General features: G+C 44.6%; 1 protein-coding gene across 2 annotated transcripts in view; it reads right to left on the reverse strand.

Annotated features, from left to right (window-relative positions):
• Positions 1-24,609, reverse strand: part of KDM4B (lysine demethylase 4B) — a 609,325-nt gene that overhangs the window by 93,279 nt on the left and 491,437 nt on the right. For both annotated transcript variants that reach the window (XM_040322534.1, XM_040322533.1), the window contains exons 16-19: positions 23,670-23,725; positions 10,700-10,808; positions 10,393-10,578; positions 10,149-10,313 (exon numbers count right to left, since the gene is read on the reverse strand). In XM_040322534.1, coding sequence (XP_040178468.1) covers positions 10,149-10,313; positions 10,393-10,578; positions 10,700-10,808; positions 23,670-23,725 — 516 coding nt within the window. The remainder of the gene's footprint in view (positions 1-10,148; positions 10,314-10,392; positions 10,579-10,699; positions 10,809-23,669; positions 23,726-24,609) is intronic.

A 24,609-nucleotide genomic window follows, 5' to 3' on the forward strand; every position in this document is an offset into this window, starting at 1 on the left:
TGTAGGGTGGCGACCACTGATCGAATAGTTTCCATTCGGAAATGGCGAATGTTCAGAAACTGATTTAGAGATCTTAGAACCAGGATGGGTCTGACGTCTCCGTTTGGTTTTGGAATCACAAAGAGGTTTGAATAAAAACCTGAACCTTTCTCCTTTAGGGGTACCCCTTGAGACAGCAAGTGATCCAATCCTTTGAAGGACGCTCTTTCTAGTGGATCTTTGGAGATCCTTGAGCTTCGGAACTGAGAAGATGGGACTTCTCGAAATACAAGCTTGTACCCTAGGGATACTGTGGATACTACCCACCTGTCCTGGATTTCTGTCTGCCATGCCGCTGAAAACGGCCGAAGCCATCCCCCCACTCGGCTGAGCGGGTGCACCTCTTCATAAAGAGGCTTTGGGGTGTTGCTTGATAGCTTTTGAACCCCACGGCTTCTTGTTTTTCTGGGCCTGGTATTCTTTAACCTTTGTGGCTGGCTGAAAATGCCATCACCACTGGCTAGAGGTAGATTTACCAGGAGCTGGGGAGAGAGAACGTTTAAAACAAGGCCGCTTGTTTTTATTCTTCTCTGGTAATAGAGTGGTCTTCCCACTAGATAACTTTTGGTTTATATTTTTCCAAATCTCCCCCAAAAAGATTGGAAGGGGAAACTGGCCAAAAATGTTTTGCATGGTGCCTCAGCTGACCAATGCCTTAGCCAAAGAATTCTGCGCATATACACCAGCTGGAGTGTGAGGCGAGATGCTTGTTGAATCAAATCTCTCATAACATCTATTGTAAAACATAAGGCTTTAGGCAAATTCTACTACAATTTGACTTGTTCCGGAGGCAGATCCTTCAGCCCCTGTTTTACCTGATCCTAGAGGACCTGACACATACCCACTGCTGCTACAGCAGGGTTGTGCAACTGAACCAGCCAAAAGGAAGGAAGATTTTAGTAAAGATTTCTTTACCACAGGATCTTTAAACACTTGCACGTTATCCACCGGACAAGTGAGGTTTTTATTTATACAAGAAAAGGCTGCAGCTACAAAAGGCAGACAATTTTTTTTGGAAAACTCTTCCTCCATATGATAAAGAATGTCAAACTTCTTAGAAGGTGAGAAACGCTTATCTGGATGTTGCCAGTCGGCCTAAATTAGCTTTTTTAATAACGGATGAACCGCAAAGGAGCATGCACCCTGCAGGGATTTTAACCACTTAACGCCCGCCGCACGCCTATTTACGTCCACAGAATGGCACGTACAGGCAGATGGGCGTATATATACGTCCCTGCCTTCTAGCGGGTCGGGGGTCCGATCGGGACCCCCTCCGCTGCGTGCGGCTTACCTCGGGGAGCGATCCGGGACGACGGCGCGGCTATTCGTTTATAGCCGCCCCGTCGCGATCGCTCCCCGGAGCTGAAGAACGGGGAGAGCCGTATGTAAACACGGCTTCCCCGTGCTTCACTGTGGTGGCTGCATTGATCGAGTGATCCCTTTTATAGGGAGACTCGATCGATGACGTCAGTCCTACAGCCACACCCCCCTACAGTTGTAAACACACACTAGGTGAACCCTAACTCCTACAGCGCCCCCTGTGGTTAACTCCCAAACTGCAACTGTCATTTTCACAATAAAGAATGCAATTTAAATGCATTTTTTGCAGTGAAATGACAATGGTCCCAAAAATGTGTCAAAATTGTCTGAAGTGTCCGCCATAATGTCGCAGTCATGAAAAAAATCGCTGATCGCCGCCAATAGTAGTAAAGATCGCCGCCAATAGTAGTAAAAAAAATTTCTTTTATAAAAATGCAATAAAACTATCCCCTATTTTGTAAACGCTATAAATTTTGCGCAAAACCAATCGATAAACACTTATTGCGATTTTTTTTACCAAAAATAGGTAGAAGAATACGTATCGGCCTAAACTGAGGAAAACATTTTTTTATATATGTTTTGGGGGGATATTTATTATAGCAAAAAGTAAAAAATATTGAATTTTTTTCAAAATTGTCGCTCTATTTTTGTTTATAGCGCAAAAATAAAAACAGCAGAGGTGATCAAATACCACCAAAAGAAAGCTCTATTTGTGGGGAAAAAAGGACGCCAATTTTGTTTGGGAGCCACGTCGCACGACCGCGCAATTGTCTGTTAAAGCGACGTAGTGCCGAATCGCAAAACCTGGCCTGGGCATTTAGCAACAAAATGGTCTGGGGCTTAAGTGGTTAATGAACCCAGGGAGGAAACATGTGATTCAGTTAACTCCGAAAAGGGCAACCTAAATGCAGTACGCACTGTTTCAGCATAACATTGTACCTGTGATTTTAGCATCTGGGAAGCAGAGAAGGGTTCCTCTGATATCCCTGATCCATCTGACTCCTCATCCCTGTCCTCTGCAGGTGTTACCTCATCCTTTTCCTCCTCAGATTTTTCTGAAAGGGGATCTAAAACCACCGAAGGAGATCTGCTTCGCTTTTTGTCCTTTTGCGAGGACTTTGCGATTAGCGTAGCGATTCTCCCCTCTAAGTTTTCCAGGGCTGTGGCCAAAGTGTTCTCAGTGACATATGCAGACCCAGGTGCCACCGGGGAAGTAGTTAAAGCGGGGTTCCAACCACAATTAGCATTTTTTAAATGTATGTCCTTTCATCATGCGTTTTTATAATATAAATCCGGTCACTTACTATTTTACAATCCGCCGTCGCTCCGCATAGTTAATCAAAAAAGATAGTTTTTTTAAAACTATGTCCACACCGTTGTCATTTTGCTTGTGGGCATTGTGAAGCCCACAAGCACTTACTTCCTGGAAGTCTTGGATGGGGAGTGATAATTGGGTAGCGCACTGCATCCTGGGAAATGATGACACACATTTCCCAGGAGCATTAGAGGGAGATGATGTCAGGATCTTAGGTGATTCCAAAGGCAGTGGGACTGCATAGCAACAGGCATTTCCAGATGAGTAAAACATTTTTTTTTATTTTTTAGGTCTAATGAGCACAATAATGAAAAAAAACTTTTGGGATGGAAACTCTACTTTAATCCTGATGGTGGTAATGGCTCCTCCTGTACAGGTGTGTCAGAAATTACAGGAGAGGAAGGTACGGCAAGAGCCCCCTGTCTTTCTTAGTCCCTGAATTCTTTCTAAAGGGAAGGCATATTACTAAGCAACAAGCCAAGGTACCAAAGTGTATATACTACTGTGCTCAGTTTAGCAATCTACATAAGGTATGCAACTTAAACACACAGTTTCATGCAAGAAGTAGGTGTCTCTTGGGAGTGCCCCTCCAACCACATAGAGCTTACGTGCCCCCGAAAATACTGCTGTGTCCCCAGGACGGGTCTGCCAGCTCTGAGACCCCTTATGGGTGCTGAGCGCCATGTTTCAAAATAGTGTGCCCGCTCACGACCCTGCTCCTATTCCTCCGCCCCTGCCGCCGATAAAGCGTGCCCCCATGCGTGCAACCTAGGGCAGCTGTCCTGGGGCGAGGGGAGCCTCCTCCTGCCTTTTACTGCCTGAGCTGTGGTGTCTTACCCAGCGTCTGGAGGGGAGAAGCGGTGGCCATCTATGGCAGAGCTCTGCAGCGGAGGAAGTGTGCTTGTGCATAGGATCTGACACTGCTTAGAGCGTGGCGAGTCAACTCAGATTTTTTCTCCCTCTAGTGGTGGAAAAAGAAAAGACACCTTACTCCAAATTAGAAAAAGTTCCTTAAGATTGTTCTTAGGATTCCTTTTCCTCTTACCTTTGTCCCCGCCGCAGGTTTTTCTGCTGAAATTCAGACAGCACCAATCTTCACCCATCACGGCGGGTTTCACCCATCAAATGGAGCCGTAGCAGACAGATACACCCTCAGAGCCTGGACCACATCCAAGGAATACAAAGCAACCTCTTTAGGATGCGACGGCCGAGGACACAAAGGATGGAAGCACAATGTCCTCATTTAGATGAAACGCCAAAATGACTTTTGGGAGAAACGAAGGCTGCGGGCGTAGCACCACCTTATCCTTGTGGAGGATCAAGTAGGGAGACTTGCAAGACAAGACCGCCAACTCAGAAACCCTCCTGGCAGATGTAATCGCCACCAGAAAGGCTACTTTCTGAGAGTGTGTCAATAGGGGGATTTCCCCTATGTTTTCAAACGGCGGTTTCTCAAGCACCGAGAGCACCAGATTTAAATCCCACGGACCAGCAGTGGTCGAACCGGAGGGGCCACATGTCGAACCCCTTGCACAAACGTACTCACCAATGAATGAGCCACCAGGGGTCGCTGAAAAAAGACAGCCAAGGCCGATATCTGACTCTTAATGGTGCTTAAGGCAAGTTTTTGATCCACTCCCACTGCAAAAATAGCAGGATTCTGGAAACTGAATATGTACGCGGATGCCACCCCATCTCCTCGCACATAGAGATGTAGGCTTTCCACGTGCAATGATAAATCTTCCGAGAAGATGACTACTGTGCCCTCAGCATGGTGGAGATGAATGAATCTGACAGACCTCGGTCCTTTAGCACCTGACTTTCAACAACCATGCCATTAAAGCCAGCGACTGTAAAGCAGGATGAAGTACAGGAACTTGCGACAGAAGGTCCTCTTGCATCGGCAGTCGCCAAGGAACATCCGCCACCATCCAAACTATGTCGGTGTACCAGGGATGCCGAGGCCAATCTAGGGCAATTACAATCACCAGAATCCCCTCCGTCTCCACTCTGCGAAGCAGACAAGGGAGAAGTTTTAGCGGGGGGGGGGGGGGAAGGCAAAAATCAGCTGATAATGCCCCCATGGAGCTACCAAAGCATCTGCCACAAACCTCAATACCTTCCCGATTGAGTCGAGAAGCCAGGAGATCCACGTCTGGCGTGCCACATCTGAGGCAAAGGAGTCAAAATACATCCGGATGTAGCGACCATTCCCCTAGTCAGCTTGCCAGTTTTCTACGCCCCGGAATGTACACGGCCGATAGAGCTGGCACACGCCGCTCTGCCCACAGCAGGATGTGAGCGACCTCCAATGCTGCAGTCAAACTCCTCGTTCCTCCTTGATAGTTGACATATGCCACCGCTCGTGGCATTGTCCGACTGGATCCTGACTGGGCGTCCCTGCAGCCTCCGTGACCATTTGGAAAGGCACAGCCTGATCGCCCGAAATTCCAGCACATTGATCGGCAGGCGGGATTCTTCCTGCGTCCAGCGACCCTGTGCCGACTGTATGCCCCAATTTCCCTCCCAACCGGTCAGGCTGGCGTCCGTTGTGATCACTGTCCAATGAATAGGAAGGAACGACCTCCCGGACTGAAGACCAGGGATTCCCTGACTAGGTGGCTCACCCGAATCCGACAATCCAGAGACAACAGAGACTTGTCCCATTTGGACAGAATCTCCTTTTGCAAGACTCGAGTGTGGAATTGAGCATACGGTACCGCCTCGAAAGTGGCCACCATGAGACCCAGGACTTGCATGCAAAAAGCGCAGTAACGACCACCTGTGGGACGCTAACAGCTTCACCACAGCCTGAAGAGTCTGCAGCTTGTCCAAAGGGAAAAGAAAACTCTTGCCTCTGAGGAGTCCAGAATCAAGCCCAGGTACTCCAAAGTGTTGAGTCGGCAGAAACACCGACTTCTGGAAGTTCAGTACCCAACCAAACTCCCGAAGAGTGACTATCGCCACATCCTCCTCTAATTCTGAGGCAGAAACTGCTCTCAGGAGGTTTTCCAGATAACCCACAATTGCGATTCCTCGCTGTCTCAGCAAAGGTGAAAACCCTTGGTGCCTATGCCAGGCCAAAAGGGAGAGCCTCAAATTGGTAGTGGTCGTCCCCGACCGCAAACCGCAGAAACCTCTGATGGCTGACACATATGGGGACATGCAAGTATGCGTCCTTGATGTCCAAGGATGCCAGAAAATCCCCCGGGTTTGGAGTGCAGCGACCACAGAGCGAACTGATTCCATCCTGAACCTTTGTACCTTTACAAAGCAGTTGAGTGCCTTGAAATCCAAGATCGGACGGACCCCATCCTTTGGTACTACAAACAGATTGGAGTACAATCCCTGAAACCTTTCCGGCAACGGCACAAGTACTAACACCCCGCACCTCAGCAGGACTTGCACTGCTCCAAACAGGGTGTCCCGACGCGCCGGAAGAAGATGAGGGTTGAAGGGAAAAAAACTGTTTGGCGGACAAGAAAGAAACTATCTTGTATCCTGATGACACCACTTCGCAAACCCACTGGTCGGAAAGGAGGGCGGTCCACCGAGCTGCAAACTCCCGAAGGGGAACCCCTACTGAGTCGGGTGGGGGCAAACCTTCATGACACCGTAGATTTGCTCGCAGGCTTGCGAAACAATGGACGCTTCTGTCCCTCAGCGGGCACCTTGTCGGCCTGGGAACGCTTACCTGCGGACCCGGACGAAAAAAACGCTTCTGAGCGTAAAAGGAGGGCCCTGGCCTCCAGCGTGGCTCCTTACCTTTTCTGGATTGTGGGAGCAGCGTACTCTTACCCCCAGTAACTTTCTTAATAATGTCATCCAGCAAGGCTCCAAATAGCCTCTCCCCCTGGAAGGGCAAATCTGCCAGAGCCTTCTTAGATGCCTGGTCCGCAGACCAGCAATTTAGCCAAATCAGGCGACGGAGCACCACAGCAGATACTGAGGCTCTATAAAGCAAAGGAGCCGTGTCATAGACATACTTAAGGCCATGCACCAACTGGTCTGCCAGTTCCACGCAGACCGGGGAAGCCTGTTGCTTTTCCAACTCTCGGTGCAACAATTTAGCCCATTCAGAAAGCATCTAAAACCAGGGTCGTGGCCAATATTGGCCACAATAGTGACCCCCACCACCGTGAACATGGACCGGGGGACCACCTCGGCCCTATCAGTGGGGTCCTTAAAAGCCGGAGGCCCTCCACCGGAATCGTGGTTACCTTATTTAACTTGGAGACCGGGGGGGGGGGTCCACAATTGGGGAGATGTCCATTTCTTCAGGAAACTTTCCTCAAAGAGGTACCGTACTGCCATGCGTTTTGGGACCGAAAAGGCCCACTGCGGCCGTTCCCATTCTTTGTAAATAATGTGATAAGTGCATCTACCAGTGCCTTTTCATGAGCAACAGCAGCTGCTGAGAACAAGCTGGACCGCATCTGCAGTGGCAGATTCAGACGAGGCCGAAGAAGGAGAGAGCGCCCTAACTCCACCCCCACCTGGGAAACAAATGACTCCATGACCCCCATCAGTGTCAATGGGAACAGAGGACCCAGAGGGACCCACTGCCTCAAGGAGGATTTAGGTGGGGAGACTTGATCCTGACACTCCATCTCTAAAAGGGACCCACAAAGAAGGCACCACCAGGGAAGCCCACCAGGCGCAAGGGAACCCCCAAAGGACCAAGCACACCAGGCCAGCAGAGAGGAGGAATACCCCACCAAGACTCGCCACACCAGACACCATCAGAGAGGCCAGAAGTCTCACAGAAGGCGAGGCAGACTGAAGATTCACATGAAGCACACACTGCGGTCAGGAATCCTGGGCAACTATAAGAAAATGGGTGCCATATCCCTGCCCACCAGCCCTGTAAAAATGGCCACTGCTAGGTTCACAGAGCAGCTGCTAGAGATGGAAACAGTGCCAGACCCCAAAGATATGGCTGCCATAGCACGTCCCGCCCTTAAAGCCCAAGTACAATAGGCCCAAAGAAATACACAGGGGTGCTTGCCAGGCTACAAGAAAATGGTCACTGTTTATGGCAGCAAAAGACTATACAGAAATTGTCTGCCAGAGAAAAAACAAGTGAACAAAGCCCCAACTCATACACAGAACAGGCCAAGCCACTAGCCGCCAGGGCAAGAAGGGCACAAATGAGGCACGCAGCCCATCAGGTACTGCACAGCAGAAAAACCGAAAACAGTCCACAGAGCACAGCGGGGGAAATCTGAGAAGGGACACAGCCAGTACAGAAAAGGGGTCAGACAGGAAGGTGGGGAACCCCGCAGGGCCAACCATCCCAAGAGGAGCACCCATGCCCCGCACCGCACCTGGAAGGGGAGGTCTACTTACCCGTCCAGGGAAGCTGGAAAAAAGGGAACGGGAGAAGTAAAATTGGCCAAGTTGATTTCATGTGTTGTATTCAAAATGTCATTCTTCTTTTTTCCATCAATCAGTTTTTATTGAGTTTATCATAAACATTGAAAGACAATGTGTACATTGTACATTGTTTACAGAAATTTGTTGACATTTCAAAATACAAATATAAGGCTAAAATATCATTTAACAGGAAAATCTAGATCGCAAATCATATGTTAATAAATACATTGTAATAAATACATTCACAGGAGTCACCAATACCATACCCCCAGGAACCCAACTGGGATCTCTTTACCTTCCCGGAGGTATGTCACAGGTGACAAACAACATGTATAAATGAGAGCTCACACGGCTAAACTTGCCTTCATATCATGACACTATGAACTAAGAACAAAGTCAAAGAAACTTCATAGCTCCATTCCATTTTTCCCAAAGTGACCAAGTATTTTTTCCCCTAATCCAATATCCACCACTAGACGCCATAGTCATGTCATATCCATATTGAAGGTTCACCAAGTCAAGTGTGTTTTCTATGGAGGGAATTTTATCTGACTTCCACAGTCTAGTTATAGACAGTCTAGCTGCTAATAATATGTGTGTAGTCACATGCCTGGCAATAGGGGGTACTGAATCTATAGAAAGATTGAGGACCGCTAGGTCAGGTGTGGGGGCAATGTGTTGGTTCGAGATGTCTGATAGAATTTGGAAGATAGTCCTCCAAAAAGGTGTGAGAGAATTGCAATTCCACATTATGTGAAATAAATCACCTTTGGCTGAATTACATCTCCAACACATGTCATTGACATTGAGACCAAATGAGGCCAGTTTCGCTGGAGTCAAGTACCATCTGAGGGACAGTTTTTGAGTAAGTTCCCAAAAAACTTTCATTCTTCTTGACCGTTTGTATTTCTACACTACTTATTTAAAACATAATCCTTACATACTCATAATAAATCGTTACATTTAATAGATAGTATATTGTAGCGATGCTTGCTGTAGGAAAGAGCTCCTAATGATGATTAACCAGTTCCCGACCCCCGCATGTACATATACATCCACAATATGGCACGTACAGGCACATGGGCGTACATGTACGTCCTTGCCTATTAGTGGGTGGGGGGTCCGATCGGGACCCCCCCCGTTACATGCGGAGGTCGGGTCCGCTCGGGGAGCGATCCGGGACCACGGCGCGGTTATTTGTTTATAGCCGCTCCGTCGCGATCGCTCCCCGGAGCTGAAGAACGGGGAGAGCCGTATGTAAACACGGCTTCCCCGTGCTTCACTATGGCGGCGCATCGATCGTGTCATCCCCTTTATAGGGAGACACAATCGATGACGTCATTCCTACAGCCACACCCCCCTACAGTTGTAAACACACACTAGGTGCACCCTAACTCTTACAGCGCCACCTGTGGTTAACTCCCAAACTGCAACTGTCATTTTCACAATAAAGAATGCAATTTAAATGCATTTTTTGCTGTGAAAATGACAATGGTCCCAAAAATGTGTCAAAATTGTCCGAAGTGTCCGCCATAATGTCGCAGTCACGAAAAAAAATTGCTGATCGCCGCCATTAGTAGTAAAAAAAAAAAAATTAATAAAAATGCAATAAAACTATCCCCTATTTTGTAAACGCTATAAATTTTGCGCAAACCAATCGATAAACGCTTATTGCGATTTTTTTTACTAAAAATAGGTAGAAGAATACGTATCGGCCTAAACTGAGGAAAAAAAAATTTTTTAGATATGTTTTTGGGGGATATTTATTACAGCAAAAAGTAAAAAATATTGCATTTTTTTCAAAATTGTCGCTCTATTTTTGTTTATAGCGCAAAAACTAAAAACCGCAGATATGATCAAATACCACCAAAAGAAAGCTCTATTTGTGGGGAAAAAAGGACGCCAATTTTGTTTGGGAGCCATGTCGCACGACCGCGCAATTGTCTGTTAAAGCGACGCAGTCCCGAACTGTAAAAACACCTTGGGTCTTTAGGCTGCATATTGGTCCGGGGCTTAACTGGTTAAGTTCTTAATTTTCAATAACATCCTGTATAAAAAAGCCACAAAAACAAAAACAATGACAATCATTCAGCCTTACCATAATATTTTCAGGATATACATTATCACTGTAGGAGCCATCATCAAAATTGACTTCATAAAAAATATGTGTAGCTGATCCAATCACCTGACATCGATAGTACAGGCCATTCCGATTTCGACTTATTACAGTTTGGCCAACACAGACTTCTCTAGAAACCGTATTCTGCAAAAACGGGATGAACAGCATTAAGAAAAACAACAAAAACAAAAATAAAATATCTACTTAAAAAATCAACACTCACACATTGATTTGCACCCATGTGCTTGAAGCAGGTAATTGATACAACATATGGCCAATCATCGGGCTTCATAGAAATGCCAGCCATGTGTGCACATGTGACATGAAAAGAGGTGGAACATCGATCAACTGAGCACTGGACACAGGCACCAACCTCTTTGCGGATTTTACTCCGGCAAAATACGCATTTCTATAATGAAAAAAATACGCAACATTAGTGAATATCTCCAGCTTTCACACATTTCCTTTTATGGTCTTCCTTTTACATTGTAAAACCACTGAAAGTCTAACACAAATGTTCTGACACTTACCAGTTTCCACCGTTGCTCTGGAATACCACTGACATCGACTGGTTGACGCTCAATCACATTTACAAAACGAGCTTCTGGGACTGCCACAGCACAGACAATGTGAACCCACCTACAGTAAATATGATACAAAGACGGCATGTTACAATATTTAACCCAAATATTTAGGTGTAGGAAAATTACAGTTATTGCCTATTAAAAGAAACCTAAAATTATAGTCTACCTGTTGCGCAATACCTTAAAGCGTAACTCCACTTTTGTTGAGAAAAAAAAAAAAAAAAAAAGATTCCCCCAGGGTGTTTTTCATTATATAGGGTTAAAATATCAGTAATGATATACACTGAGAAGGGTTTATATAGAAAAGTTAAAATATAGCAGCAGAAAAATGAAAACTGTATTTGTTTCCTGCTTTTTATGGCCTCATGGTGTTTGATTAATTTTTAGTAAATAAAACTTTTAGTAAACATAGTTTTTGACCACTTACAGTAATATAGGTGATAAAATGTTTTTTGTAAAGTGTCCCTGGCAGCGTCAACCAGAGATGGTGACTGCTACACAGGGACTATTGCCAGTAGCTAAAATAACCAATATTACATCCTGTGTGGGGAATTAGCCATTACCTAAAATAGGCATAGACTAACACATGATACCAGTAACCAAAATGGCGGAACGGACACTTCCGGTAACGGAGGAAAGGTGGCCGCACAAGCACTTCCGGTTGCGGCGATAATACAGGGAATAACACACAGGGCGACAAGCGCCTGCACACGGGGGTGGGGGGAGGTGCACAAAAACGAACGGAGGTAGCAGCGCACATAGTGCCCCACACATACAGCCACCCTGGCTGCTGGGCATATTTATATTTATATTTTTATTGCTGACACCCAGTAACAACAGCCAGGACTGGCAAATAGCCAGGTATCCAGTAACCAAAATGGTGGAACAGGAACTTCCGGCACCATCAGCTAAGATGGCGGCCGGAAGACTTCCTGTTTCCTGTGAATGGCCAGGACTGGCAAACAGCCAGGTATCCAGGAACCAAAATGGTGGAACAGGAACTTCCTGCACCACCAGCTAAGATGGTGCCCGGAAGACTTCCTGTTTCCTGTGACTACCTTGCAGCATTTCAGGGAATCCACAGGGGTATAAATACAGCCTAAACAGTAGTGTCCACAGCTCTCCTGACGACGCAACTAGTGAAACGCGTAGAGGCTGTTTGGACACACACATTGAGGGTGCAGCACACCAGCGCGCACGGACCCCTTGTAGCAATACATGCGGAGCACAGTGGGGCAAGCACACCTCTTAGGACGCCACTTAAATGCTGGTCAGCGGCTTTTAACGGTTGACACTGCCAAAGACACTCAGTGCCGGTCAGAGGCACTTTATATTGTAAGTGTTATATTTTTTTACCTTTTTTAAATAAATACATATTTTAATATACTACACCATGATGAGCCCCTTGTTTTTGAGGAATTGATGACACCTTGTAAAAGGGAAAAGGAGGCAACACCCACTGACCGACAAAGAAAAGACACCACTTTGGAGCCTAATAATATCTGGGGTCTGGTGAGTGTTGATTTTAACCATTGGTGATGGTGGCACATCTTTGTCGGGTGGAAGAGATAGCGGCACTTTCCTGTACACAGCATTACCAACATTGAACCTTGTGTTTGCTGGAACCTATTGTATAAGAGCAAGATTGCCTGTCATTTGGACTATTTTTAAGTGCAGCCAGCACATTGCACATTTGTATGGTTGTTTGATAATTATTTCACTTTTATTGATATTTATTTTATTTTGTTCCAATATCGGTTATTGGACAACTCACGGTGCAGTTGGCATACTGCATATTGGGTTTTTACACACACACATATATATATATATATATATATATAATATATTTATTTTTTTTGTAATATCTTTCGTATTGTTTTCACTATTTGGTTGGTCAGTAGCAGCAACAGCCATTTTTCTCATAGAAGCACTGTGGCATATGGATTGTATGCTGACACACTGATCTAGATATATGATTTAAGTTTGAAATCACTGTGTCACATTTGTATGACTCATATATTTCTTATATTTTTTATTGTTTGTATTCAGGTTATTCACACTTAAGATTGGGTACATTGTGGCCCTGATATTTCACTTATGTCCATATTCCCAGAGATTAAATACCTCTGGATAATTAGATCAGCGCAGTAACATTTTTCTTCTTAGAGCACTATTGACCCCCACTAAGGGCACACAGTACTGCAGCAGATCACAGTTCACATTTATTTCCTTTTGCGCCGGTGACACTCACAACCAATTGTTTTCCCCCAGGGTGTTTTACAGTGGGGATAACAAGTATTTGATACGCTGCCGATTTTGCAGGTTTTCCTACTTACAAAGCATGTAGAGGTCTGTAATTGTATCATATGTACTCTTCAACTGAGAGACAAAAATCCAGAAAATCACATTGTACAATTTTTAAATAATTAATTTGCATTTTATTGCATGACATAAGTATTTGATCACCTACCAACTAGTAAGAAATCCGGCTCCCACAGACCTGTTATTTTTTTCTTAAAGAGGCCCTCCTGTTCTCTCAGTACCTCTATTAATTGCACCTGTTTGAACTTGTTACCTGTATAAAAGACACCTATCCACACACAATCAAACAGGCTCCAACCTCTCTAAATTGGCCAAGACCAGAGAGCTGTGTAATGACATCAGGGATAAAATTGTAGACCTGCACAAGGCTGGGATGGGCTACAGGACAATAGGCAAGCAGCTTGGTGAGAAGGCAACAGCTGTTAGCGCAATTATTAGAAAATGGAAGAAGTTCAAGATGACGGTCAATCTCCCGCAGTCTGGGGCTCCATGCAAGATCTTACCTCATGGGGCATCAATGATCATTAGAAAGGTGAGGGATCAACCCAGAACTACACGGCAGGACCTGGTCAATGATCTGAAGAGAGCTGGGACCACAGTCTCAAAGAAAACCATTAGTAACACACTATGCAGTCATGGATTAAAATCTTGCAGTGCACGCAAGGTCCCCCTGTTCAAGTCAGCGCATGTCCAGGCGTGTCTGATGTTTGCCAATGACCATCTGGATGATCCAGTGGAGGAATGGGAGAAGGTCATGTGGTCTGTTGAGACAAAAATAGAGCTTTTTAGTCTAAACTCCACTCGCCATGTTTGGAGGAAGGAGGATGAGTACAACCCTAAGAACACCATCCCAACCGTGAAGCATGGAGGTGGAAACATTCTTTGGGGATGCTTTTCTGCAAAGGGGACAAGACGACTGCACCGTATTGAGGGGAGGATGTATAGCAAGTTCTTGGGCAACAACCTCCTTCCCTCAGTAAGAGCATTGAAGATGGGTCTTTCAGCATGACAATGACTCCAAACACACAGCCAGGGCAACTAAGGCGTGGCCCTGTAAGAAGCATCTCAAGGTTCTGGAGTGTCCTAGCCAGTCTCCAGACCTGAACCTAATAGAAAATCTTTGGAGGGAGCTAAAAGTCTGTATTGCCCAGCGACAAGCCCTGAAACCTGAAGGATCTGGAGAAGCTCTGTATGGAGAAGTGGACCAAAATCCCTGCTGCACTGTGAGCAAACCTGGTCAAGAACTACAGGAAACGTATGATCTCTGTAATTGCAAACAACGGTTTTTGTACCAAATATTAAGTTCTGCTTTTCTGATGTATTAAATACTTATGTCATGCAATACAATGCAAATTAATTACTTAAAAATCATACAATGTGATTTATTGGATTTTTTAGATTCAGTCTCTCACAGTTAAAGCGTACCTATGATTAAAATTACAGACCTCTACATGCTTTGTAAGTAGGAAAACCTGCAAAATCGGCAGTGTATCAAAAACTTGTTCTCCCCACTATATGTACATTGCAAGTATTTTAACAACCTTTGCGCAAGGTTGCTACCTTTTGTTATTCTGAAGAAATCCATGTGTGTTTGTCTGTTCCTCTGGGCTCAGTGGGTCTAATGGGAGTAGTTTCATAATTATCAGTCGGCTGTGGCAGCTGCAGGGCACCAATGAGGAAAGCTGCTGGGCCTGCATTCCTTTAGACATGTTCCTATTGGAAGTATGTCACCAAAAATGAAATTTTTGTTGCAGGGGATGCCTGAAATCTGACTTGTATCTTAGGCAGACTTCTGGGAAAATTGGTGAGCCAATCACCCAAGCAGGAAATTATGTTTCTGGGGAGTGGTCCGTACACACTCTGTGTACAGAACAACTCCATCTAGATATATTGCATTGCATTTATAGAAAATTACAGTGACAGCAGATTGAAAAAGAAAGATAATTTTAACAACATTTAATTAAAATGCAGATTGAAAAAGAAAGATCATTTTAACAACATTTAAATAAATATGATTTGTATCACAATTGTACAAGCTATATTTTTTTTATTTGCTATTTTTTTCCCCCCACGAAAGTGGAGTTACCCATTAAAGGGGTTGTAAAGGATCATGTTTTTTCACCTTAATGCATCCTATGCGCTGCTATAGCCACCAGCTGTATTACGGGAGCACGCCCGCAAGAACCCCCATGGGAGAGAGCTCCCAGGAAGGGGGTTAGTTCTTGTGGGAAGGAGCCAAGACAGCCGCCGAGGAAACTCAGAAGACCAGGTTCGGGGCCACTCTGTGCAAAACAAGCTGCACAGTGGAGGCAAGTATAACAAGTTGGTTATTTAAAAAGAGAAAAAAAAAATATCCTTTACAACCCCTTTAAGCCATTGATATGGAACATGTATGCAGATAATAGACTTCTTACTTTATTGTGGCCATCATGATTTAGATACTTGTTCCATGTCAGTGAAATCAGAAACCACTGAAACTAATGGGTAAGAATAACTGCCTGGGCACTAGAATTTTCAGTATAGTAATTCCATATTTCTAATAAGACTTTAGACGTGGGGGCTGCATTAGTTTCATTTTTTCACGTAAAAAAAAAACATTTTCAGCAAGGAAAATATACCTATAAATTCTATTTCTTGGAATATAGTACAGGACACAGGCTGGATATACCCTGCGTTATAGGCGGCTACTTTCAGGTTATTGGACACTGGCAACGCTTCTGGACATACTCAAATTAGAATTCCTCCGCAGAGGCCTGGAAATCCACCTGGGAGAACTTACAGAGATGGGCTTGATGTCTGTCAGGTAGTCCCAGTTGATGATTCACAGCCAGGACATCCTGATCAGCGTACATTCACAGCCTAGGGCTCTGTGTTGACATTTAACACAGAGCTCTGTACAAAGGGAATGATCTCTGTGTTTCTCATCCCTGCAAAGAATGAGTAATGCCGCGTACACACGGTCGTTTTTTGTGATGAAATAAAACGACGTTTTAATTCATGAAACAAAACGAAGTTTTTCAAACTTCATTTTCAAAAACGACGTTGCCTACACACCATCGTTTTTTCAAAATGCTCTAGCAAAGCGCGGTTACGTTCAGCACGTACGGCGGCACTCTGTTCCATTGAAGCTCGCTTCATATCTTGCTTCTGAGCATGCGCAGGTTTAAAAACGTTGTTTTAAACGTCGCTTTGCCCACACACTATCATTTTAAATGACACAAAAAAACGACAAAAAATTGAAGCATGTTCAAATTTTTTTGTTGTCGTTTTTCAGAAGACATAAAACAACGTTTTCCCCACACACGGTCATTTTAAATAACGTTTTAAAATGTTTTGTTTTTTTCCATCACAAAAAGTGATGGTGTGTACGCGGCATAAGGATGAAAAACTTAGAAATCATTAGTAAAAAGCAGCACCCTTTACAACAGGGTTAGGCAGCCCCGGGCACACCAAGCCTCTTTTGCCAGCACTCGACTCCCTCCCCAGCAGCAGAGCAGTGCAGGGAAGTGTCGGTAAGACACTAATGCATTTCTTCCAATTTCAGAATTTCCCATGCCGCACCTGCACTAAGGGGAAGGCACTGTGCGCACACACACACATTGTAAAAGATGGGAAACATTGCTTGGTTCTATAACTTTGCTGTAGCTGCGATCGTCCGCTTTTCCAGGAGGAGGAGGAGGACTGTCATGGATGGCCACTGCTCAAGCAAATCACAGTCCTGTTAGCCCTGTCAACCATCTGGAGGAAGATGACTCGCTTGGTTGCCACTACCAATCTCAGAAAGAAGGGATTTCACTGTGATTGGGAAAACCACAATCAGTTGACAGTTTGTGAAATTACCGTTGAGCTTCTGTGAACTTTGCAGGGTAGTACAGTGGTGGGGCAGAAACACAGGGGGTAAAGCAGTGGGACAGATGAGCAGGGGGGGTACAGTGGTGGGACAGATGAGCAGGGGGGTACAGTGGTGGGACAGATGAGCAGGGGGGTACAGTGGTGGGACAGATGAGCAGGGGGGTACAGAGGTGGGGCAGATGTGCTGGGTAGTACAGAGGTGGGGCAGATGTGCTAGGTAGTACAGTGGTGGGGCAGATGTGCAGGAGGTTACAGTGGTGAAACAGATTTGCAGGGGGGGACAGTGATCTGAGGTGTGAAAGTGCATGAATTGGTGCTCATATGAGGTGTGGAGTTGCAGGAATTGGGGCCGATTTGAGGCGTGAGTGCAGGATGTTAATTTCTCACTACTACAGTAGTTTACAGTATTGACTTTATAAAAAATCCTTTCGTAATTTAGAGTGTGAAGTTGATTTTTTTTTGCTATAAATTCGGCACAGTCAATTTCTTTGAAAACATTTTTTGGCACATTGCGTTTAAAAGGTTGCCTACCCCTGCTTTACACACATTACACATTTAACCCCTTGTTCAACCTAGATGTTAACCCCTTCCCAGTCATTGTCATTAGTACAGTGACAGTGTATAGTCACTATTAATGTCACTGTTCCTAGCGTCCGATTGTCCACTGCAATCGCAGCCATTAGTAGTATATATATTTTTTTATAAACTTCAGTATATATACACACACACACCATAGTTTGTAGGTGATATAACTTTTATGCAAAAATGGATCAATATATAGAGATTTTTTTTTTATCGCAAACATGTCGCAGAAAACTTTTTTTTTTTTTTTTAACTGGGTATGTTTTATAGTTAAAACTAGATTTTTTAAATTTCAGTCTTTCGGCAGTTAACCACTTAAGACCCGGACCTTTAGGCAGGTAAATGACCTGGCCAGTTTTTGCGATTCGGCACTGCGTCGCTTTAACTGACAATTGCACGGACGTGCGACGTGGCTCCCAAACAAAATTGGCGTCCTTTTTTCCCCACAAATAGAGCCTTCTTTTGGTGGTATTTGATCACCTCTGCGGTTTTTATTTTTTGCGCTATAAACAAAAATAGAGCGCCAATTTTGAAAAAAATTCAATATTTTTTACTTTTTGCTATAATAAATATCCCCCAAAAACATATAAAAAAATTTTTTTTCCCTCAGTTTAGGCCGATACGTATTCTTCTACCTATTTTTGGTAAAAAAAAAAAATCGCAATAAGCGTTTATCGATTGGTTTGTGCAAAATGTATAGCTTTTACATAATAGGGGATAGTTGTATTGCATTATTATTATTATTTTTTTTTACTACTAATGGCGGCGATCAGCGATTTTTTTCGTGACTGCGACATTATAGTGGACACTTCGGACAATTTTGACACATTTTTGGGACCATTGTCATTTTCACAGCAAAAAATGCATTAAAAATGCATTGTTTACTGTGAAAATGACAATTGCAGTTTGGGAGTTAACCTAACAGGGGGTTGCTGAAGGGGTTAAGTGTGACCTCATCTGTGCTTCTAACTGTAGGGGGGTGTGGCTGTAGGTGTGACGTCATTGATTGTGGTTCCCTATATTAGGGAACACACGATCGATGAAGGCGCCACAGTCAAGAACGGGGAAGTTGTGTTTACACACAGCTCTCCCTGTTCTTCAGCTCTGGGGACCGATCGCGGGACTCCAGCGGCGATTGGGTCCGCGGGTCCCGCGGAGCTTCGGACCGAGTTGCGGGCGCCCGCCCGCGACCCACGGCTGGGCACTTAAAGAGGACGTACCTGTACGTGCCATTCTGCCGATGTATATGTGCAGGAGGCGGTCCTTAAGTGGTTAAAATAGCGCAGTGCTGAACAGCAAAAATTGGCCTTGTCATGATGGCGGTAAAATCTTCCAGAGCTGAAGTGGATAAAGAATGCGTGGCCAGAGGCTTCTGGAATAGGATAAATATATGGCCTAACCTTTTACCTTTAGAATACTTAAGGCCAAATTCTGGTCAAGTCCTGACTGCAGGAAGGCCAGAATGAGATGTACAGAGTCATTTCTGGGGTTAAAAATGTACAATAGTATCATTTTTACGAAGTGTCTTTTATGGGAATGAGTCAGATTCTCTTGTCCCTCAAGACCTAGGATTCAAAAGTCACACTGTTGAAGCCAATGAGTGAGAAGCAGAATGGGAGATGCTAGAGATATCAGGTTTGACCTGTTTGGAAGAGGCAAGGGGTTGTCTCCCAGAAATTTGAGTATGTATGTATGTATGTGTACCAGGTTGCTCCAGTTATATTCTTCCAATGTGGTGCTATGAGATTTGCAGATTTTTTTTCTCTTTCTTTTTTGCACAGTAATGGAAGAATATGCACAGGAAAGGCTTACAATAACTGGAATGGAGTCCAGGGAATTACAAGGGCATCCAACGTCAGTGATAGAGGATACTTGGTCCTGGCAACAAACAAGTAATTTGATGCAGAATTTCACGGCCAGTATTTCCACATCTGGTAGTCACCCGTATCTGACACACAGAATTTAACATGTAGAGATAAAGGGACCATTCTCACTGGTTACACTGACCTGGATGCATTGCTTTGAATGTTATAGTAGAAGGAAGTAAAGAACTAATTTAATAATCCAAAACAGAAGAGTTGATTGAAGAGTCCAAAATAAGGACGTTAGTTAAGCATAGGAAAACGTCTCCATAGTGGAGAAGAGGTCGTTCACCTCAGGACACCAACAAAAAAATGAGATCTTGCAGATGTGATGATGCCAGACCTGTGAGCTCTTCCCTCTCCTCCTCCTCCACCTACATGCCCTCCTCTGCAGAATTGTCCTATGAACATGAGGTACCCACTAAGCGTTCAAAAAGCTTTTCACAGAGTCAGGCTAAAAGGTGCCATGCAGTGCTTCAGCTGGTGTGTTTAGGGGACAGAAATCACACCGGAGCAGAGATTCTTGCAGCTCTGCAATGACAGGCCCAGAGGTGGTTTACACCACGCCAGCTGGAGCCAGGAATGGTGGTGTCCAATAATGGCTCAAACCTCCTGTCCGCCCTTAGACAGGGAAAGTTGACACATTGGCAATGCCTGGCACATGTCCTCAATTTGGTGGTGCAGCTTTCCCCAAGTACGTACCCAGGGTTGCAAAATGTACTAAAGCAGGCCAGAAGAGTCTGTAGCCATTTCAGGCGGTCATACACAAATTGGCTGAAATGTTTTTGGACATGCCCACCAGGTGAAACTCAACTTTGGGAATGCTGCAGGGGCTATACATGCAGCACAGGGCCGTCAAGTATTTGTGTCAATTCGGCACAAAGACAGGCTCAGGACGCCTCTGCTTTTTTTGCCCACGCCAATGGCTGATCATTAAGGATGCATGCACTGTACGGTCACCATTTGAGGAGACCACAAGGATGGTGAGCAGTGACAGTGGATGCATCATTGACAATCCCTGTTGTGTTTCTGCTGGAGCAGACTCTGCGTGGCATTATGGACAGGGCACTGGAGGCAGAGCAGGAGGAAGAGGAGGATTTCCTTTCCTCTCAAGGCCCACTTTAGACAGACACCAATATTCCTATGTCACAGAACACACAGGAGGAGAGAGGGGAGGAAGAGGAGGAGAGAAGGGAGGAGGATGATGATTCTGGCACCTTCATAGGCTTTGAAGAAGATATGGGTCAATCTGTAAGCGATGGCTTTCCAACCCCAGGACTCTTGGGAGTAGTACGTGGCTGGGAGGAGGAAGTTCCAGATGCCGTCATCATGAGTGACCCAGAGGAGTCTGCTTCTCAAGCCTCTGCAAATTTGTGGCTCATGCTTCAAAGACTGAGAAAGGACCCAAGAATACGTGGCATAAAGGAGAAGGATGAATACTGGTTGGAAACCCTCCTTGACCACCGTTATAAGGAGAAGGTCTCTGAACTCATCCCGTCCCCACAGAGAGTGCAGAGGATAAAATCTCTTGAGGACACATTAAAGAGGATTTTAATGAACATTTTTCCTGGCTCTAGTAGGTTACTGGGTGGTGGAAAACGTTGTTCTGAGTCTTCCGTTGACCAAGAAAGGAGCCTTGGAGAAGGCGTCCGCCTAAGTGAGACATTTCGGAATTTTAGTCCATGCTGCCTAGGGCTGTCAGCTTCCACATCCCGTCGGCAGCGGCTGCATCACATGGTGGACGATTACCTCGGGGCCAAAACAGAGATGGAGAGCTTTCCAGCCGACGATCCACTGGCTTACTAGGTCATGAGAATAGACCACTGGCCAGAACATGTCCAGTATGCTATTGAGTTGTTAGGCTGCCCTGCATCCAGCGTGCTTTCAGAACGGACATTCAGTACTGCTGGAGGTTTTGTTACTAATCATAGAATGCGTCTGTCCACAGACTCCGTGGACCATTTGACTTTTATAAAAAAAAAAAAAAATCAGTCCTAGATTACCAGCTATGAAGCCCCTGATGCCGATGTCACTGATTAAGTCTTTTTGAGATGTGGAATCTCTGCAGGACTTCGAGGCTGCCTAGCTTTGAGGGTGTTCAATCATTTCATCTGGAAAAATGTTTTTAGTATAGGTTTCATGGGCACAATTAACACCCAAAGACCAATTTTTCTGCACCTGTTTGACAGGTGCATATCATTGCAGTTTTTTTACAACAAGCCAAATTCTTGCTTTCATCAAGATTATCTCTATAGGGTTATGGTGGGAAGGCGCTACGACACCCAAAGACCAATTTTAATGCACCCGTTACTTCTATCCAAAGTCAAAGTGACACCAGAATGTATCCAAAAAATCTCTAATCTTATTCTCAGTGCACTACATTGTGGCCTCATCATACACACTGGCTCCCCAATTGTTGCTTAGCAAAATAAAGGCATATTGCAGGAAAAATTACTTTTGGCTTTATAAAAAACATGGTACATATCAGCCACTTTACAGTTAGACGAAGGGGACCCCCCCAGGCACTACATTGGAATTTTTAATTTTTAGGCTTCCACTTTAAAATTAAAAAAATCACTGCTCATTTAAAAATGTCATTTTTCACAAACTTTTTTCTTATTGATACATTACTTGCATTTAAGCCCCATTGACTTTAACAGGGTTCGTTATTCAGGTCCAAACTTTTGCGTGTTCAAATGTTCGGGTACGAACTGAACAGGGGTCCATTCGGCCTATCTCTAGTTATGACCCGTTTAGGTGACCATAAGTCCATAAACTGAACACGTTGACTTGGTTTTTGTAGCTCCGGTTTAACAGTGGCTCTCTCCTTGTCCAGAAGAAAGTTATGAAGAACACAACAGGCCAGTACCACTGTGATGGCATTTTCCACATCTAGCTGCATGCATGACAGCAGTACTCTCAAACTTGCGGTGCAGATGCCGAAGGCGCTTTAAACAACACGGCTGAGCTGATAATTGAGAATGTTTTGCTTATGGCTGAGACCATAGCCACTGTATGACCTCATTAGATTTTCTGCCAGTCCAAATGTCTCCTCCACTACCATGACCAAGGATAAACTGGGTTCTGATGCGCACAATGGAGGCTTGCTGGGAGGAATGTGAAGTCGTCCTTCATGTATGTGACGTCCAAAGGCTGACTCTCGAAAGATAGGTGTACAACTTTGTAGGTTGGCATCAGCCAGGAGGACCACAGAGAAGTGCATATTAGAAATAAAGTATAGCGATCCAGGCTAAGGAGGCTTCTTTACTCTGACGTGCTTGCTGTCAAGGGCACTAATGCAATTGGAGAACTGGGTCTTCTCCCAAAACTCATCCGCTATTGCTTTCCAGATGTCTTCATTAGACTCAGGCATGACCACTTCCTTCAATTCCTCCCACAGTGCAAAGCAGGTTTCCCTGGTTACCTTGGTCACCATGAAGACTACTATTAGAAAATAGTGGTGCAAGGAAAAAAAAAAAAAAAAAAGGAGAGTAATGCCATACAATTATCAACATTTCAAATATAGCATAAATCTAAAACAATAATAAATGAAAATCAAATAAATCTACATTTTAAATATTTTATATATATATAAAATTTTGTCCTGACAACAAAAATATAACATACCTGATTGTCACAAGCAGCCATTCCTCTCATCGAAAAGTCTATTCTAGCCAGCCTTGGTCTGAACCTCTCCAGCATGTCATCAGCCGCACGAACCGACATCTGCGTGAAGTTGTAAAATTTTTCGCAATACATACGCAGTCATGTTGGAAAAGTACCCCGAAAAGAGACACTGGGATGTGCCCAGAAGCTACGACGGCTGCTTCTCTCCTACTCCTCAGCCTCCGTAATGCAATCAGCAGGATGGTCTCATCGATTTTCAGGACAACAGGATCCATTACAGCAATCAAATACCCATAGATGCGCTCTCCAACCAAAAAGGCGTGCATTAATGCTTGTGCAAAATGCAGCTAAAAGCGCATTTTTCATTGAGCTTTTTCTTGGCGGCAGGACTGACGTTGCAACTTTTTTTTTTTTTTTTTACGCCCTGTGTGCATGAGGACATATAGGTACATACAGTTGGTAGCCAGGTTGAAAAAAAAAATACAAAGTCCATCTAGATCAACCAACAGAAAACAGAAAACCACAATAATGTTTTGGTATTCCTTATACTGTTTCTTGACAGTAGCACCCCAATACCAGAAACTGGTGTGTATACTGATAAGTATACTGATTAACAACATTGGTAATACTTGGATTTTTATTTATTCTTTGTGAAGAAATTGTAAACCAACCTTTTATCTGTAGTGACCTGTAACACACCCCCTCGCAAATTACACAGGCAGCACTCCTACAGGAAAAGCAAAAAAAATTACAGTCAGACTGGCTAGTCACTATGTCCTAAAACATTCTTGCAATCACAAACTTAAAGTGACAATAAACCCAATTAACTTCTTGCCAACCAGCTGCCCCAGTTATACTGCAGCAGTTTGGCTCGGCTGCACGAATTGCTGTAGGTGATCGTCGGTTTGTGCACAAGGTTCTGTGGGCACATGTGCCCACTGGTCAGCGGGGGAGCCAATCAGCCGGTCCGACAGAACAGGGATCTGCCATAGTAAATAAGGTAGATCTATGTTTTGTCAGAGGATGACACAGAGATCCTGTTTTTTTTGCTATGCAGGAAGACGGATCTGTGTGTTTTCCCAGGCAGCCCATCCCCCCCACACAGTTAGAAACACACTGAGGAAATATTTAAGCCCTTGATCGCCCCTGTTAACCCCTTCCCTGCCAGTGTCATTCGTACAATGTCAATGCATATTTTTAGCACTGATCACTGTAATAATTACACTGGTTCCCCAAAAAAAGTGTCAAAAATTTACATAAGCTAGGTGTCCGATCTGTCTGCTGCAATGTCACAGAGCTGCAAAAAATCAATGATCACCGCCATTATAAAAATGCCATAAATCGTTCCCTATTTTGTAGACGCTATGGGCCAGATCCACAGCCAGCCGCCATAACTTATCTTTTCCCATTTAAGTTACACTGCCGGAAAATTTCTACCTAAGTGCCCGATCCACAAAGCACTTAAATTTTCGGGTGTGTAACTTAAATTCCGCCGGCGCAAGGCGTTCCTATTCAAATGGGGACGAGTCCCATTTAAATTAGGCGCGCTCCCGCGCCGGACGTACTGCGCATGCTCGTGACGTCATTTTCCCGACGTGCATAGTGCGAAAT

Source organism: Rana temporaria, chromosome 1 (assembly GCF_905171775.1).
Source record: "Rana temporaria chromosome 1, aRanTem1.1, whole genome shotgun sequence".
Classification (NCBI taxonomy): Eukaryota; Metazoa; Chordata; class Amphibia; order Anura; family Ranidae; genus Rana; species Rana temporaria.